The sequence below is a fragment of the Doryrhamphus excisus genome, linkage group LG15, assembly GCF_037039965.1.
Source record: "Doryrhamphus excisus strain RoL-2023G ecotype Guam linkage group LG15, RoL_Dexc_Guam_v1.1, whole genome shotgun sequence".
In the NCBI taxonomy this organism is placed as follows: Eukaryota; Metazoa; Chordata; class Actinopteri; order Syngnathiformes; family Syngnathidae; genus Doryrhamphus; species Doryrhamphus excisus.
In genome coordinates, this window is record NC_136371.1 from 2,565,683 (window position 1) to 2,584,015 (window position 18,333).

At 42.9% G+C, this 18,333-nt stretch overlaps 2 protein-coding genes across 8 annotated transcripts in view; one reads left to right on the plus strand and one right to left on the minus strand.

The window, feature by feature from the left end:
• Window positions 1-161: 161 nt before the first annotated feature.
• uckl1a (uridine-cytidine kinase 1-like 1a) lies at window positions 162-11,626 on the plus strand. 5 transcript variants are annotated; one of them, XR_013629852.1, is made up of 16 exons: window positions 162-368; window positions 2,570-2,769; window positions 2,941-3,047; window positions 4,170-4,340; window positions 4,745-4,816; window positions 4,923-5,112; window positions 5,201-5,262; window positions 5,504-5,520; window positions 5,626-5,724; window positions 5,802-5,895; window positions 6,982-7,044; window positions 7,125-7,247; window positions 7,425-7,532; window positions 8,208-8,364; window positions 8,460-8,613; window positions 10,497-11,626. XR_013629852.1 is itself a non-coding variant. In XM_058050995.2 (16 exons), the coding sequence occupies exons 2-16, from the start codon at window positions 1,891-1,893 to the stop codon at window positions 8,540-8,542; spliced, it is 1,632 nt and encodes a 543-aa protein (XP_057906978.2). In that variant the 5' UTR covers window positions 1,726-1,767; window positions 1,872-1,890; the 3' UTR covers window positions 8,543-10,446. The 5 variants fall into 5 exon arrangements, 4 of the variants coding, with proteins under 4 accessions (XP_057906975.2, XP_057906977.2, XP_078652809.1 ...); XM_058050995.2 differs by lacking the exons at window positions 162-368; window positions 10,497-11,626 and adding exons at window positions 1,726-1,767; window positions 1,872-1,988 and having other exon boundaries at window positions 2,582-2,769; window positions 8,460-10,446; XM_058050992.2 differs by lacking the exon at window positions 10,497-11,626 and having other exon boundaries at window positions 8,460-10,446.
• LOC131104144 (uncharacterized) overlaps window positions 11,193-18,333 on the minus strand; it is a 16,877-nt gene continuing 9,736 nt past the window's right edge. The window contains exons 3-7 of one of the 3 annotated variants that reach the window (XM_078796685.1): window positions 17,737-17,794; window positions 17,582-17,615; window positions 16,773-17,296; window positions 14,502-14,639; window positions 11,193-13,017 (exon numbers count right to left, since the gene is read on the minus strand). In XM_078796685.1, coding sequence (XP_078652811.1) covers window positions 12,478-13,017; window positions 14,502-14,639; window positions 16,773-17,296; window positions 17,582-17,615; window positions 17,737-17,794 — 1,294 coding nt within the window. In that variant the 3' untranslated portion in view covers window positions 11,193-12,477. Of the gene's footprint in view, window positions 13,018-14,501; window positions 14,640-16,772; window positions 17,297-17,536; window positions 17,616-17,736; window positions 17,795-18,333 lie in introns of all 3 variants that reach the window. The other 2 variants (XM_058051005.2, XM_058051004.2) reach the window with 2 other exon arrangements.

Sequence of the window (18,333 nt, forward strand, 5' to 3'; positions counted from 1 at the left end):
TTTCTGCCCTCTGCTGGTTAAAATATTGCTAACATGTAAATAGTATTTTTAGGTTCATTTTAAAAACATTCACAAGCACAAAGTAAGGAATGATTACATCCGGTCTCTTGATGGACAGAATGAAAATATGATGACAATCTCTAATAATCTTAAATAATTCAAATATCAATAAATGATGACCGGATTTGTGTGTGATAATGAATCGTGGTTGAAAATTAGGTCGCGGTGTATTATGTAAACTACATTACCCATGATGCCCGAGTGCGGAAGTATCCATCCATGGCTTCTGGCGGTCGATGCCGGCTCCGACCTCGCAAGGTCCGCCTGGAAACGGGGTGTAGGAAAATAATGTCGTGTCGCTCTGACAGGTACATGACCAAACGTGCTTTACCGCGCACACATTTTTTTTCGTAGCATCTTAGTCACTGTTTTTGTTGTTGTATTTGTATCACTGTAGCGTCCTAATATCGTAGTCCTTCTGTGTACGCTCTTTCTCCCAAATACATTTGAGATTCCATTCCAATTTAATTAAAACTACGCATATCAAATGTGAAATAGCATTTGTTCTGTTTATTTGTAATTTATTGGCCATGGACACATCAAACGCATCGATGTGAGATGAGCTCCACAAAGTAGGTGAGCTGATGACGCATTTGTGCGTCACAAAGCAGCTACAGGACGTCATACTTTAACGACAATATGTCGCCAACAATGACGTGTGGGGGTGGCGGTGGGGCAGGTGAGCCAGAGCCCTGACCTTCATAATCGAACACAGGAAAGAAACCGAACGGGAGAAATGATATGAGGGGACAGTGAGTGGCTTCTCGGCTTAGTGGGCAAGCCCCGCCTACCGTCTAATGGCACATTGACCTGTCAATCATAGCCCCTGCTTGTGTAATGTATTTAATAGAAGTGTGACGTCATTCTATCTCTTTTAGTATCAGAGTTTTTCCTGCAGAAGGAAAGGTTACATTTACTTAATACAGAAATAAAAGGTAAGAACACAAATGTTTCTCAGTTGGTTAAAAAAACAACAAATAAATAAATTGGACTAAGATGTATTTGAAAACATAATTTATTTTTTTTAAGCAAAGTGAATTATTTACCTGTGTTTTTTGTTTGTGGTGTTTTGAACTCTCAGCAATCAGGCCCCAATTTCACCATGAAGAGGCCAAAACAGTGAGCATGAATTAGAGACCAGAGCTATCAGTTATTGATAGAATATGGTTATTTTCTTGATTATTCTACAGTTTCATCCATCCATCCATTTTCTATGCCGCTTATCCTCAACTAGTGTCGCCTATCCCATCTGTCATCTGAGAGGCACGGTACACCCTGGATTGGTCACCAGTCAATCACAGGGCACATATAGACAAACAACCATTCACACTCACATTCATACCAATTTGGAGTCGCTAATTAACCTAGCATGTTTTTGGAATGTGGGAGGAAACCGGAGTACCCGGAGAAAACCCACCCATTCATGGGGAGAACATAAAAACTCCACTAGTGGCATTCTGTAATGTGTTACAAGATGTCTTTCTGTCACATTTAGCCACTTGTGTAGCTCTGATCAGTGACCCCTGACAAAGAATCAGCGGAAGATATTATCCTGTACTTTGTTTTTACCTACTGTACATGTGCCTCCATTAGTACAGCCAAGCAGATCTTTGCTACCAGTGTTACACTAATCCTCTTAAGTGTGCTGCACTCTCAATGTCAGAGAGTGGCGAGGACAGATGAACCTGACAGAAAAGAAAGAGGCATGTAAGACATGTAGGAAAAGAAAGAAAGATTACTAAATACTTTAAGAGTTTTTCAACTAACTCTTAGGCATTGCCGGGTGCCGTGGGACCCTCTCTGTTGTGTAGAAGTGATTCCCAAGGCAAGATGGACAATAACAGGTTGTCATCTGACGCAGATAGAACCCTGCAGGACTCTGTTGGTGCCAGAATCTCTGGCTGTTGGTCCCTGAGGTCGGACTCCAGGTACGAGTAGCAGCCCCGCAGTGATGTTTTCTGTGTAGTTCGAGCAGGTTGCCAGTTTTATTGCGGAAAAGATTAACTTTGTTCTGCATGCTGTGTTAGCTATAAATAGTCTTCTTAGCAGGAGTTGCTAAGAGGTCACAAGCAGTGTGATTTGTGTGGGCTTGTGTTAGGTTTTTTTTTTTGGGTAGTCTCAGACGGTTCCCTGAAGTTTTCCATTAGTCAACAAAAATATGCAAAACACTCATTAGTTGTTTCTTCCTGGTTTGCCCATTTTTGGTTTTCAGTCGAAAAGAACATCAGAGACCTCAACTTAAAGGTGAAGTCATTCATTCATTTTTTATCGCTTATCCTCACGAGGGTCGCGGGGGTGCTGGAGCCTATCCCAGCTGTCTTCGGGTGACACACGGGGTACACCCTGGACTGGTTGCCAGCCAATCACAGGGCACACATAGACAAACAACCATACAGCGGTGAATTGTTGCGTAAAAATGTTAGTTAGACTACCAACCTCTGCGTCAGTCCAACAACTCTTGACAGACAGAACAGATGATAGTGACAAACTTGTGAAGTGTAATGTTCAGCTTGTTTTTCAGTGGGAGTGGCGAGGACTCCTTGGACCGGCTACTGCCTCCCGTAGGCGCCCCCCGTAGAAAAAGCACTACCTCGCTGAGTAAAACAGAGCCCCCGTTGCTCCGCACGGGCACTCGCACCATCTACACCGCTGGCCGACCTCCATGGTACGATGAACATGGGGCGCAGTCCAAAGAGGCCTTTGTCATCGGTATGATGCTCAGTGATCACGGGTTTTGACCTTGCCCGTTCTGTATTTGTGCTTGTCCTACTTACTGTAAACCCTTTACTGCTGCAACACACGCATGCGGCCCCGACAAACATTAGACACACTCTGCAAAACACATATAATGGTCCTCTGAAATACTGTGTCTATCGTCAGGATTGTGTGGAGGCAGCGCCTCGGGGAAGACGACCGTAGCCAATAAAATAATTGAGGCTCTGGATGTGCCCTGGGTCGTGCTGCTTTCTATGGATTCCTTCTACAAGGTAAACCATTCATGCACTTAAATCTGCTTTGTTCGTTATTTTTAAAGTAAAAGGCGGATGACCGGTGTACAGTGTTCAGGAATTTTGAGGAATAAGAACTTTGACTTGAGTAAACTTTACAATTTTTGGGGCAGATATACGTACCCGGTCACTAGCATAATGTAAATGTGCAATATTTCCATCACTGCCTCTGTTACTACCTAAATCATATTTATGTATTTAACAACCCATTACAATACACTCATATGTGACTTTACTCACCAGTACACACCAGTCATTATTTGCACTATAACCCATTGATAATTGCACTAAAATTAATATATCTGCTCCTGCATATGCTCCTGTGCAATACTATGTGTACATTTTGGATATCTTGTATATATCTTGTATATATCTTGTTAAATTGTCTTTTTTACTCTACTTTATATACTTTTTTTGTTTTTCTTGTATAATGACAATAAAGGCCATTCCATTCCATTCCATTCCATATACCGTATTGACCTCAATATAGAACCAGCAAAAGCAAATGCAGGCAGCTCTATTATGGCATTCTGTAAGGCGCATTCAATTGGCAACCTCAAACGAGAATAAACCTGATCAAAATCTTATGTTGCTAGAATATTTAAATCCCATAGAGAACATTTGGGGATTTGGATGGCAAGGGAAAAAATGGCCGTTAGTTCCAGACAGTTGTTGCCCTTCAATGGCTTGAGTGTCCAAGTAAAGAATCCCACGTGCTGGTGAATCAGTCTTGTTGTGTTAGTAATACACTGTGTGAGTCTAACTGTCTTTGTAACATGTCTTCATTACAAAACGTGCCTGTTAGCTCCTCAACACCCACCCTGAAGTCGGCACTGACTCCCAGCACTGTTGCCGATCTGTAATGTCAACAGTGGTTGATTCCTATTCTGACAAAATTAGAAAGTGTGGTTTGGCAATGGAGTAAATTACAATTTACGATTTTGGAATAGGTGCAGGTTATGGAAGATCTAGAAAGGTTTCTGTGGGGGTTATGGTGTGTTGCTTTTTTATAGGAGCCCACATCTCAATATAAAGGGCCGAAAATGAGCATAATAGGTCTCCTTTAACAGCTGAGTGACTCAAATCGGTTGTGTTTGACAGGACTTACATCCTGAGGAACAAGCCTTGGCTGCAAGTAATGATTACAACTTTGATCATCCGGGGGCCTTCGATTTTGAGCTGCTGGTCGCTACTCTGCGGAAGCTGAAGCAGGGAAAGAGTGTGAAAATCCCTGTGTACGACTTCACCACGCACAGACGACAAAAAGACTGGGTCAGTGTGGTTTTTTTTTTATACCCTGAAATATTTAATGAAATGTAATCACATTGGACTCCGGTTTCCTCCCACATTCCAAAAACATGCTAGGTTAATTGGCGACTCCAAATTGTCCATAGGTATGAATGTGAGTGTGAATGGTTGTTTGTCTATATGTGCCCTGTGATTGGCTGGCGACCAGTCCAGGGTGTAACCCGCCTCTCGCCTGAAGACAGTTGGGATAGGCTCCAGCATGCCCGCGACAGGAATGAATGAATTTCCTGAGCTTTTAAGTGATCTCTGATGTCCTGAAATAAGAAAACTATTGATTCTAATCTATTGAGATGGATCTGTATTTTCCTGCTGATGATATATTTGATGAGGCATATTTCTTCTTACTTATTTGTGTGTCTTCCCTGCAGAAGAACGTGTACGGTGCAAGTGTAATCATATTTGAAGGAATCATGGCTTTTGCAGATAAAGATCTTCTCCAGGTAAATTGACACATTCAAAGGAAAGTATATATCCTGGTTTAGCTCTTTAATACACAAGGTGAATATTATTGAACTATTTATTTGTGTTGGACATTCCTAACCGCAGCTCCTGGACATGAAAATCTTTGTGGACACAGACTCGGACATCCGGCTGGTCCGCCGCCTCCGTAGGGATATCACAGAGCGCATGCGTGATATCGAAGGTGTCATCAAACAGTACAACAAGTTTGTGAAGCCAGCCTTTGAGCAGTACATCGAGCCAACCATGAGACTGGCGGACATCGTAGTGCCAAGAGGCGAGACAACTTTTTTTTTTTTTTTTTAAATATCACTGTACTACAAAGAATGTACTAATAACACCTACAATTACTTGCTTCCCTTAAGGTGGTGGCAATATGGTGGCCATCGATCTGATAGTCCAGCATGTTCACAGTCAGCTGGAGGAGGTGAGCTGGACCAAACATTATGGGAACTTGACAGTGGCACCATCTTATGGTCGAATGCTGGAACTACAATTAACTCCAATTGAAAAAAATGTTACTCTAGTGGCTCAGTTCCAATTCTAATTATTTAAAACACTTGATTACCTTGGGTAAGATGCTACTATATTGCCTTCCTGTAGCGTTGATGACAAGCTTTGAGTTACTTTCTCTTCTCATTTTCTTTGTCATCTGCTACTTGATGCAGCGTGAGCTCAGTGTCAGGTACGCTAATGTGCTTTTTTGCCTTTTTACCTCGTGTCGGTGCGTGTAGCTACATCTGTGTCCTCTCTGTGGCCGAATGACACACTTTTAATTTTTTTGGGCCAGGGCGCTTTTGGCGTCTGCTCAGCAGACACAGCCACTTCCACAGACGCTCAGTGTGTTGGAGAGCACGCCACAAGTCAAAGGCCTCCACACCATCATCAGGTAGCACCAATTGCGTCTGGATTTCCTTGTGTGTTGAGAACAGTGACAGAAGTTCAATTGATTTGTCTCCTCAACAGGAATAAAGAAACCAGCAGAGATGAGTTCATCTTCTACTCAAAGAGATTGATGCGCCTTCTCATAGAACATGCACTAACCTTTTTGCCATCACAGGTGTGTAGTGTGTGTGTGTGTATATATATTAGGACTGTCAATCAATTAAAATATTTGATAGTGATTAATCAAAAATTTTTGTTAACTCAATTTTTGTTATATCTTGCAAGAAGGGGTAGGCATTTATAAACTTTTGCTTCAGCCTACTCCTTTTGGTCTTGTGATCAGATAGTTGAATACAGATGTAAATAATGGGGAGTCGTATTTTGATTGGTGTGGGAGATGCACTGTGGTGTTTCGTGTATTTGCCCAAATAAATAAAAAAAAAAAATTTAATTACATTTAATCGCAGATAGAAATAAGTTTTATCTATAATAAGTAGGGGAAATCACGTTGTGGTATAAACGATTCGATGTACAACTACAATGATAATTACATCAAATTTTTGTAAAAGCATATCAATTTCTGAAGTATGGGTCATTATTTAAAACAATACAGTCAGCAAGCATATTTTTCTCTCTTATTATTAGCATATTAGCTCTTAAATTCACCCACAAACGTGCAGCAAATACAAAATGTGAGAGAGTGAGTGTCAGCTCAAAATAAGATTTGTTTATTTATGATACTGGTTTTAAATTCTAAATGTTTGTGAGTAAAAAAAAGCCTATTTAGGAACATTCAGAAAATATTATTATTATGGATATGCCACAATGCACCTTTTCTGGGACTTCCTGTTTTTGTGACAGATATTAGTTTTGCACCCTGAAAAAATGTCTCACCAGCATTTGGGGGAGAGCACTTGGCAGGGTGTGGTGAGTTTCAGGCTCGCGATGTGATCATCCGTCAGCCAGCGGCTGTAAAGCTCTGGTCCCAACACGCTGTACTTGCAAGTGTGGGCAAAAATTGTGGATGAGTACCGCCTCCATATGGATGTAGTACTTTTCGTGCAGGAAGAACTTTTGTTGTAGGCGGGGCTGCGTTGGGCTACAGATGACATGTGACGAGCGTGCCCTCTGCAACTAATTCTGACTTTGTGGGAGTGGAGGGGGCGTACATTTCTCAATAAAAAGTCATGAAATATAGTAGTAGTCGTGAAACTGCTGCAGTGTATAAGTACTCCTAATATGCATCATTGCTTTGTGTCAGCCTTGTAAGGTTCAGACCCCACAGGGCCATGAGTATGAAGGCCACCGGTATGGAGGTAAAGGGGTGAGTGTCTCTTGCTCTCCATTCAAGCGTATCCTCAGGCTTTCTTGTCATCGAACTGAGCAGCTGACTCGTGTCCGCAGATTACCGGCGTGTCCATCCTGCGGGCAGGAGAGACCATGGAGCCCGCCTTGAGAGCCGTGTGCAAGGACGTGCGTATTGGCAAGATCCTCATCCAGACCAACCTGGACTCAGGAGAACCCGAGGTAACGCTCATTCAACTTAGTGTTCTAATTGGGAAATACGCGTTTGAAGAACCCCGTTAAACAAAAAGACAAAGAGGTTTGATTGTTACTCTCCAGATGATGGGTGTCTCCTTGGTAACTACACCACCTGCTTTTGTAACCATGGTAACCTGTCTCTTTCCCTCCGGGCCTCCCCAGCTACATTACCTGCGTCTGCCCAAAGACATCAGCGAAGATCATGTCATCTTAATGGACAGCACTGTGTCAACTGGTGCGGCGGCCATGATGGCGGTGCGAGTACTTCTGGTGGGTTCTGTTGAAATGATTATCCCCCATTTAGACCTCATGATCACCTCCTAACATGGCTTTTTTGGCATCAATTTTCACCAAGCAACCATATTATTAGGATCACTTACAAGAGAAGATTTGATTGGCAGCCAGGGATGTGTCATTAGCGTGGTGAGCCATTTATTCATTCATTCATTTTCTATACCGCTTATCCTCACAAGGGTCGCTGGAGCCTAACCCAGCTGTCTTCGGGCGAGAGGCGGGGTACACCCTGGACTGGTGGCCAGCCAATCACAGGGCACATATAGACAAACAACCATTCACACTCACATTCATACCTATGGACAATTTGGAGTCGCTAATTAACCTAGCATGTTTTTGGAATGTGGGAGGAAACCGTAGTCCCCCGGGAGAACATGAAAACTCCACAGAGGATGGTAGAGGGTGGAATTGAACTCAGGTCTCCTAGCTGTGAGGCCTGTGTGCTCACCACTTGTGCACTACCTATGCATCAATTAGTTCCAGCTGAAATCCTGATTGGAGCATCCCTAATTTTTATAAGCATTCTTACAATTTAACCCAAAAAAACACAAACATCTTGACAGCATGTAAGAATTAAAGGGGTGGGGCAGTACTCGTAAAATGTCTTGAGGGTCTGATGTTGGGCTGTGATGTGTGTGTGCAACTGAGCAGGACCATGAAGTCCAGGAGGAGAAAATTCTACTGGTGTCGCTGCTGATGGCAGAGCTCGGCGTGCACTCTGTGGCCTACGCCTTCCCAAAGGTTAAAATCATCACCACAGCTGTGGATAAAGGCCTTGACGACTGTTTACATGTCATCCCTGGTATCGGTAAGGCATCACTCACACCTCAAAACAGTTCAATTGAATGAAGCATTGAATTGTTGAGTAGTGAAGGAAGATATGATACAACTGTATGCTTTTAGGGGACTTTGGGGATCGCTACTTTGGGACGGATGGGTCCGACAGATGGAGTGATGAGCAGGATCAGGAACAGTCGTCATGCTGATCTGCGAAACACACAATTACTTGAAAATGTGTGTTACGGGCTCATCTCACACTTGTGTACTTGTTTAGCGGGTGAGTTTTGGTCCATTTATAAGCACTTTGTGAAGGAATATTTTTACACAATATTTACTTGGAGAAAGCTGTGACGTTACTATATGCAATAGCAATGTTATGTCTGAAATGATTTTTATTAATTCACTGCACCAGCTTATCAATCAGTGGGTTATTTGTGTAAATACACAAACATTTGCATAATTAGCTTATACGGTTTGCACAGTTATAAATAATGACAAAAAATACCTCAGAACAAAGAAGGAAAGTCATGTTAGCAACGCAAAAAGGTGCCAAATTATATTGCAACACTGCAACTAAAGCAGGCTGATATTACTTTCAGCATTTACGATCAGGAAACTGAGGTAAAGTCATAAACAGTTCCCGACAAAAGCCTTGTCGCGTTTCTTTTTTTCATTCGAAATCTGAAATGGCTTATATGAAAGGCAAAAAAACCACTACAGTAATATTAGAACATAAAGCTAGGGTGCTATGGCAAAAATAATTTATGTCATGTATGACACCCATGAGCTTGGAAGACCACCACAGGGTGTACCCTGACAGCTGGGATAGGCTCCAGCATGCCCACGGCCCTCGTGAGGATAAGCGCTATTGAAAATGAATGAATGGATTTTTGTATTCAACAAGACATTTGTTCATTTCTGTGCCAATTAAATAATTTTTTTTAATTAATAAAACTGAATCATTGAATGATTCAAGACTTTTATTTTGCTATAATAACCATAAACTAGAGGGTTTTGCCTTCTAAATAAGCTATTTCTGATTCCAAATGAGCAACTATCATTCCTATAGCTTGGATATACTATCATTTGGTGTCACAGACCCAATAATTATAATATATATAAATATGTTAAACTACTGTATTCTGAGTTCTGGGAACATTATGCGACCTTTTCCAACTTTTAATACAATATACATGTGCATGTCAATAAATTAGAATAGGATTGAAAACTGTTTGGATTTGATTTGAGCGTGAACCATTTGTTGAACTTTTGGACAATTTTTCATATTTTATGAGATATATTACATTTGTGTTTTTCCAAATTATGAAGAAATATTTGTTAACATGTTATTATCACTCTTTCGTGAATCTATAGAATATTGAACTGCTTAAATCAATTATTCAAAGTTACTCTAATCTATTGGGATGCACTTGTTGGTTACATATGTTTGTATGTTATTATAACATGCGTTAATTTTTTTGGGTTCATGTTATGATTTGAAACAAAGGAGCAATTTGGTGCACACAGTAATATGCATATTCTTACATAAGAAAAACAGAGTCATTGGGGAATTCAGGGTACAGTATGTTCATTTTGTCTTGTTAATCAAAACATTATACAATTGATCTGTTTTGTCAGAGCCAAAATATTATTTAACTGAGGGTTGACATTCAGAATTAATACACACATTTACTCAGTTTAATCGTTCGAGGGGAGCACCTTCTGTATGAAATAATTTAAAGATAAGCTCACTCACTTCCTGTTATGGTCCTGTGACGCTCAGGGTTGTCGTCATACCCGGAAAGGCCTACAGGGGTCAGTGTTATCACATTTAGCGTATCGTCAAAAACAGGAAGGGATTTACCTCGCTCACCTTGTTTAAACATGGTTTCCTGTTCTGTGACATAAATGGGAGTTTTTGATAAACGCGAGCATCGTATCGTGTGTTGCTGTGTGTGTGTACTAAAACCGAAAATGTCACGCTAGTGTTGCAAAATGAGCAGTAAATCCTTATCCTTGTATCTTATTATCATAATGAAAGTGACGCTTTCATTCATGCGTTCATCCGTTGTGCGCACGGTGTGAGGATGTTGCAAATAATGGTCCCCCCCCCACATCCTCCCCACATCCACGCGTTGTTTTGGCTTGTTCCGCCGCCAGGAGCGGGTGACACTGCGATCACGGATGTCAAAGGACGCACGCTGCATCCTCCAAGACAGCACAAGACTCATTCGACCACATGACTCCTGCCTCAAGGTTAGCCTGTCGCCATGGAGACAAGCCCGCCAATGAAAATTCGGCAGACAGTTGCGATGTCGACTGCAAGCTTTTTGTTTTAAGGGGTGACCTATTTTCACCCCCCCACCCCCTTTACGCACCGGAACGCGTGGAGATAAAAAAAAAAAACAACATGGCTACACACAACCTTACTTCACACTAACAAAGGTGGTGGTAAAACTGAATTTCAACAAAAAAAAAAAAATTTTTTTTTTAACAATGCACCAAACTCCAAATTAGAGCCCCCCTGTTGCATCCTCGCCCCTTCCCATTTTTTTTAAATAAGCGACACTATGAGATAATGCATATTTTTTAAAGTGCCACTTTATTACAAAAGTATAAACTCGAGTGACATTTCATGAATAGTAATCTCGATATAAAACATTACAATCTTTTGTACTTAGCACTTAATGACACGCTGTTGGAGTACAAGACCCTGTAGTCTGAATAGCAAACACAAAACATGATCAGCCACACTAAACTTTTAAGTGTGGCTGATCTTTCCAGGAACAGGCCCAAGCTTTGTGGCTTGGACAATAAAAGAACAAATAGAACACATGGGAATTTACATTGCAGCCGTTTTTGTGTCACAAGATAAGTCATTCCATAACACCATTAAACATCATAGAAAAAGATAGATTTATTGACACTGATGATATATTTATTATTCTTTCTCTTTTTGTAATGTACATACACATTGCATCAACATACAGTATAATCACACGCTTTGCTTGGGATATTTGGTCGAATGAAATCATTGTCCAGGATTCATTGCGTGTGCGCTTGTCCTGCTTGGCTCGTCTTTTTCATATTTCTGCAACATTTCAACACTGATAACAGAGAGAGAGAAGAGTGTTTTTGTCGATGGAGTAATGATGAGATGTGACTTGTACACACCAGCACTACTGTATAGCTTTCAACGCCGTAACTATGGTGAAACCGAAACAGATGATCACAAGGCAGGAAGTCCAGTGAGTCCGTATTGTGTTGGAGGTGAATCAGGATGGATGGATAAGGGGGGGGGGTGAATGAATGATGAGTCCCAACTCTTAACTGGCCTTGTGTTGTACAGAGAAATAAAGCAACGCGCTGTGAAAATAAACACCCAACAACAACAGGGGGGGGAAAAAAACCCCAAAACATTAATATAGGTACCACTTGACAGTGCTTGATTTTTCAGTTTTTTTTTCTTACACTTTTTTTTTTTTTTTTAGCATGCAACTTGTAGCAGGCAAAAGTGCAGGACAGAGTCAACAAAGTAAAACTGCTCATTTACAGACAGCAGTGGAGACAAGTGTTCAGTCCACGTCAGATGGGACACCATGAAGAGAAGAATCGGGTCCGGTTTTTAAAAGATGGAAAATGCTTAGTTGTTGGTGTTTTACGGAGGAATGCAAAAAAGTGTGCAATTTCTTTTCCTTTGAATACGCTCATAATTGTTTCTCTTGGTCCCTGAGCTTTCAAATAATTTAATAATTGATGACTTAAATATCATTTCAATTCCGTATAATGAGCAACTTTCAGAGAAGGCCCGTTCACAAGTGCTACCAAATATTTATCTCATCGCTGTGCTTATTACCCGCTAGAATTGAGCAAGAAATTCTTACTTTCTTGTGCTTTGCACATATCTGTGAAATATAGTGCTACTGTTTCCTACTGATTGCGCTGCAATGGTCTTGTGCTCATCAATGACTTCACTACCTTTGGGTTCCTCGGAAGGTTTTTAGATTGGACTTAGTCAAAACAGATCAACCTTAGTGCCTTAAGGCTCCTGGAGCACGGGAAAGGCATGACGTTATGATGTAATGTAAACAGTATGTGTGTGTGTGGGAGCATGTTGGAAAGGTCACAGTGCAGCCGCGCCTCAGAGCCCCGTAACGTACATCTCCATGCCGTCGTTGAAAGTGAAGATGGTCGTGGTGCTGGAGGAGGTGGAGCCCTGTTTCAGGTCGCCGATGCTCTCGTACAGGCTCTCCCCAGGCAGCAGCAGGGCTTTGGCAGGCAGGTGCTGTAATTTGGGGTTGTGCTGCGTGGGCGGCGGCGGAGGGGGCTGCTGCTGCTGCAAAGGCTGCTGGGCTTTCTTCCTCCTCGGCCGCAAAGTGGCACACGTGTTGGGGGGTCTGTCTCGTCTCCAGCCGCCTCCGCCTTCCAGATTTTCATAAGCCGGATCGCACTCCTCGGCCCCGAAGGACTCATAGCAGTGGTCGTCAAGGGACCCTCCAGTTGCTTTGCCCTCCAGAGGGGCCCACGTCTGCGGTTTTACCACTACGCTAAAGCCCCCGTCTCGGTCCCGGTCCCGGTCACCACGACCCAAGGTCCTGAAGCCAGGATTGGATGGAGGAGACCCAGGTATTGCTCTCTTCTTCTTTCCCGGTTTACACACTTTCGAGTACATCTCAGCCACCTGAAATGAAACATGTGAACATGATGGAATTTGAAGAAATGAGAATATTGAAGTACTAATACACAATCATCTGTTTTTGTATTTGTTGCTTGTAATACCTGGCGCTGACGTCTCTTATTGTAATGTAAACAACAGAGATAAACTGTGTAGCATTTAAAAGCAGTTAGGATGCAACCTCAAGATTTTTTTGATTTTATATATTTTTGAATTAATCTGTCAAAAATAACTAGTTCATTAATCACGTCCCCACAGAGTCTTTCACAACTTCATTCTGACCAGAACATATCAAAAGCAGTACAATTCCAACACCATACTGTATGTATGTGTAAAGACATTTTCTCATTCTCATTACAAGAGCATGAGATGCATTCAGGGACATGCCGACTATCACACATTTGCCAATAAATAAAACAGGAAGATAAAGAAAAATATGAACTGTATATTCTTATTACTCACTTCATAACTTCATAACAAAAAAAATATTTACCTTAAAATTACGTGGTGTCTTGAATGCAACCCATAATTGCTAAAACCGTTTAAAGTGGGACTCAAATGTTCTGCTTTTATTAAAGAGACCCGTGTTAGACAAATAGCTTTTTAGACTTGTGTGGTATCTTTTCGCTTGATTGACATATTCAGTTCATTTGCAGCTGTTAATATATACAGCTAGGAGACTGGTGTTCGATTCCCCGCTCTGGTATCTCTGTGGAGTTTGCATGTTCTCCCCGTGCATGCGTGGGTTTTCTCCGAGTACTCCGGTTTCCTCCCACATTCCAAAAAACATGCTAGGCTAATTGGCCACTCCAAATTGTCCATAGGTATGAATGTGAGTGTGAATGGTTGTTTGTCTATTGTTGTTTGCCTGTGATTGGTTGGCGACCAGTCCAGGGTGTACCCCGCCTCTTCCCCGAAGACAGCTGGGATAGGCTCCAGCACCCCCTGCGACCCTCGTGAGGAAAAGCGGTAGAAAATGAATGAATGAATATATACAGCTAGGAGACTGGTGTTCGATTCCCCGCTCTGGCGTCTCTGTGGAGTTTGCATGTTCTCCCTGCGTATGCGTGGGTTTTCTCCGGGTACTCCGGTTTCCTCCCACATTCCAAAAACAAGCTAGGTTAATTAGTGACTCCAAATTGTCCATAGGTATGAATGTGAGTGTGAATGGTTGTTTGTCTATATGTGCCCTGTGATTGGCTGGCGACCAGTCCAGGGTGTACCCCACCTCTCGCCCGAAGACAGCTGGAATAGACCCCAGCATGCCCTCGACTCTTGTGAGGATAAGCGATATAGAAAATGAATGAATATTATCATATACTATTTATTTTTCTGTTAATTAAATACAGTTAAAATAGGCATCTGTCAGACATTCAGTAGATGGTAATTGTGATTAATCATGATTAATTTAAAAATGAATTAATCAGATTAAAACTTTGAATCATTTGACAGCCCTAGTAAAAAAAATAGTCAGGCGTGTCCTCACTTACCACCGCAGCAGAAGGTTGGATACACTCCACCGTGTGTGCACCCAGCGGGCCCAGGGCTTTATTGTGGAGCATGAGGACATCTTCATCCTCTGGAGGCTTCCAGATGTACTGCTCTCCATTGCCCATAAACATGACTTCCTGTCAGCAGCAGAGCAACACATTACATTTGGGATGGAGCTGCAGGGTCACAGTGAGTTACACTTCACGCATGTCCGTGTATTCTTCAGTACTGTATTCCACGCATCAAAGAGTTGAAATATACAGTAGAAAGTGCATATTCAAATCACACCCGAAGGCGTCATGAGAACATAAAATGAAGCGTAGAAGTGGATTTTCAATGAGTAGACCTGCTCTTGTAACGTGAGGAACCCTGTGCTTGGAGTCTGGATGACTCACTTTCAGCAGCTTGCATCATCATACGGAGGAAAAGCGCGCTGAGCAGCCAGGCCAGCAGACTGTACACATGTAATCCTGTCAACCGCGCGTGTGACCTAACTCGGGTTCCTGTGCATAGTTTGACCTCAGTGACTTCACACAAGGCAGTAAATGGTCTCCCGCTGTGACTTGGGAGGGGAGGCTCATCCTCGTGTTCTCATTCAAAGCATACACTGTACATACACTTGCGCTGCTGTCATGCACATACGCAGGAAGTGACACCACAGACAGCAGGAATACTTCCTGGAAAATTGATGTTTATGTCACTCAGGGAGTTTACATTGCACAGTTTATAGTTACACTTATAGTCAAGACATTCAATAAGTTCTTGCATTGTCCATTTTCTACTGCTTATCTTCATGAGGGTCGTGGGCATGCTGGAGCCTATCCCAGCTGTCTTCGGGCAAGAGAAGAGGTACACCCTGGACTGGTGGCCAGCCAATCACAGTAGTTATTCATTCATTTTCTACCGCTTATCCTCACGAGGGTCGCGGGCATGCTGGAGCCTATCCCAGCTGTCTTCGGGCGAGAGACAGGGTACACCCTGGACTGGTCGCCAGCCAATCACAGTAGTTATTCATTCATTCATTCATTCATTCATTTTCTACTGCTTATCCTCACGAGGGTCGCGTGCATGCTGGAGCCTATCCCAGCTGTCTTTGGGTGAGAGACGGGGTACACTCTGGACTGGTCTCCAGCCAATTACAGTAGTTATTCATTCATTCATTTTCTACCGCTTATCCTCACAAGGGTCGCGGGCATGCTGGAGCCTATCCCAGCTGTCTTCGGGCGAGAGACAGGGTACACCCTGGACTGGTCGCCAGCCAATCACAGTAGTTATTCATTCATTCATTCATTCATTTTCTACTGCTTATCCTCACGAGGGTCGCGTGCATGCTGGAGCCTATCCCAGCTGTCTTTGGGCGAGAGACGGGGTACACTCTGGACTGGTCGCCAGCCAATTACAGTAGTTATTCATTCATTCATTTTCTACCGCTTATCCTCACAAGGGTCGCGGGCATGCTGGAGCCTATCCCAGTTGTCTTCGGGCGAGAGACGGGGTACACCCTGGACTGGTCGCCAGCCAATCACAGTAGTTATTCATTCATTCATTCATTCATTTTCTACCGCTTATCCTCACGAGGGTCGCGTGCATGCTGGAGCCTATCCCAGCTGTCTTTGGGCGAGAGACGGGGTACACTCTGGACTGGTCTCCAGCCAATTACAGTAGTTATTCATTCATTAATTTTCTACCGCTTATCCTCACAAGGGTCGCGGGCATGCTGGAGCCTATCCCAGCTGTCTTCAAAGAATCTTAACAAAGAACAAAGAATCTTAACAAATGGACTCGTGTCATTAATGCACAGTGTGACTCCAACTGTACAGTAAGCCCTCGTTTATCACTGTTAATTGGTTCCAGACCCCATTGTGATAAATGAGTTTCCACAAATTATTATTACTTATTTGTAAATTAAATATTTTGTTAATTCGAGCATACAGTACAGATTAGCTCTTCTTAACCTTTTTGATCAAATTTTTGCCAGTCAATCACAGGGCCCCCATTAAATATTAACATTAACAATATTAAATTGTGTTTATTTCTATTAAACAAATCAATTAACTTGTGATTAACAAGCTAAAATCTTGTCAAATAAATTAAAAGGTACAATATGATAATTTACCATATGTTTGTAAATGTACATATACAACGAGGTGCAGAAAATTGTACTACAAGAACATATTTAAGAAGAACTCAGGTGACTCATAGTGTCGTTTGAAAGTGGGTGAGTGATAGGACCGGCTCAGTGCTAAATAACATGAGAAGATTCTACCAACCTTAGGGAAAGAGGGAACATTAAAGGCCTCCATGTTTCTACGGGGCAGCTTTGTGCTGTGAGGATGTGGCGGTGGGGGGGCGGGATGAGAAGGCGGCGGGTGTCGTGGCGGCGGCACCGGTGGGTCCCCCGTGTCCGTCCCACTGTCCCTCTTCTGGGGCACTTTGTCGGCCTTTCTCAGCTTCCTGACACAGGCATACTCCACCGTCTCCGGAGCGTGAGGTGGTGACATGACCTGGGCTTCTGGTTCCGGCAGCCCTCCTTCCACATCCCCGTCCGGGTCAGGCGGCGCCGGGGTATTGGCGGGGACAGCCGGAGGGGCCGGAGTGTCCGTCTGCCCGGCCCTGCCTACCATGGCATAGAGCGCGTCGTCAGTTCGTGTGGTGGAGGAGCTTCGGCCCACTTCAGAGTAAGTGTGCTCTCCGTCCTCTCCAGTCCCAGAGGGAATCTGGGGAAGCTGCCTGCCTTGAGAGCGAAGGATCAGAGTTAGCCAGGTCCGTACTGGTTCTGGACCCCTCTGCCGGGCTCATGTTGGTACAACAAGTCACCGTAAAGCAGAGGTCACGTCCTCTCCTTGTAACGTTACAGCAAATTCCTACTAATGGAGTTTGTTTGCTTCATGATTGGACTTCTTTTATATTTGGTTTCTTCTAAATGATACAACCCCAAATTCCCTTTGGATGGCATCCAAAGCTTCCTCCATCATTGTGCTGAAGTTCCTGGGAGAAGAACGTCAGTGCTTTTCTATGTGAAAGACACACTTACTTTTGCCATTGCAGTTCATCTTGTTCATCTCTGTGTCTGATTTACTGATGGACCGCAGCTTGGACTGCCTGAGTACACCCTGATGACACACACGCACACACACATACACACACGCACACGCACACAGAGGGCCATTTGACGACTAATTAAGACGAAGATGTGAATGAATTTCCTTCCTGTCGAAATGATTTGATGCCTACCATGTCCATGAGACGGTGCTTTCCGCCCTCGCCAGGTACATTGTGTGTCTTTCCCTTCCTGGATAGCGAACACAACACATGGTCACTCATGGTCGCATGCTGTAGAACAAGGGTCTTAAACTTGCGGCCCGCGGGCCAAATGCGGTACGCGGGATGCTAGTTTGAGGCCCCCGCCTTGATATGAAAGTTTAATGTAAATGGTAATGGTTTGGTAATGGTTTTATTTTCATTTGAACATGCATCGGATTACAATTGAATGCATCACATAATCAGTTCCCAGTTCCACATGTCCAAAAGGAGTAGGAAGAAGCTAAGCTTATTAAATCCTACCCCTCCATCTGGTACTTTTAAAATCAGTAACTGTTACATTTGTTCACTTCCTGCTTTCCATAATACAGTTTTTTTTTTTTAATAATGTACCTCGTACCGAAGTACTCGGTGATATGAGCATCCAATGCCATAATGGGTACCATAGTAAGTGTCAATATAGTGATATATATAGCACATCATGACTGGTTCAAGACTCTTCATCCTTGTATTTAGCAAACATCAACTGCTTGTATTGTTTCTTGAATTGGCTCATCGTTGTGCATTGTT

What these genes read in the sequence shown, in the direction of transcription:
- uckl1a (XM_058050992.2), top strand. Translation starts at nt 280, where the DNA reads ATGGCTTCTGGCGGTCGATGCCGGCTCCGACCTCGCAAGGTCCGCCTG. An exon ending in ACAGACGACAAAAAGACTGG is followed by an intron (nt 4,341 to 4,744) that starts GTCAGTGTGGTT and finishes TCTTCCCTGCAG; the next exon opens with AAGAACGTGTACGGTGCAAG. An exon ending in TGGACTCAGGAGAACCCGAG is followed by an intron (nt 7,248 to 7,424) that starts GTAACGCTCATT and finishes GGGCCTCCCCAG; the next exon opens with CTACATTACCTGCGTCTGCC.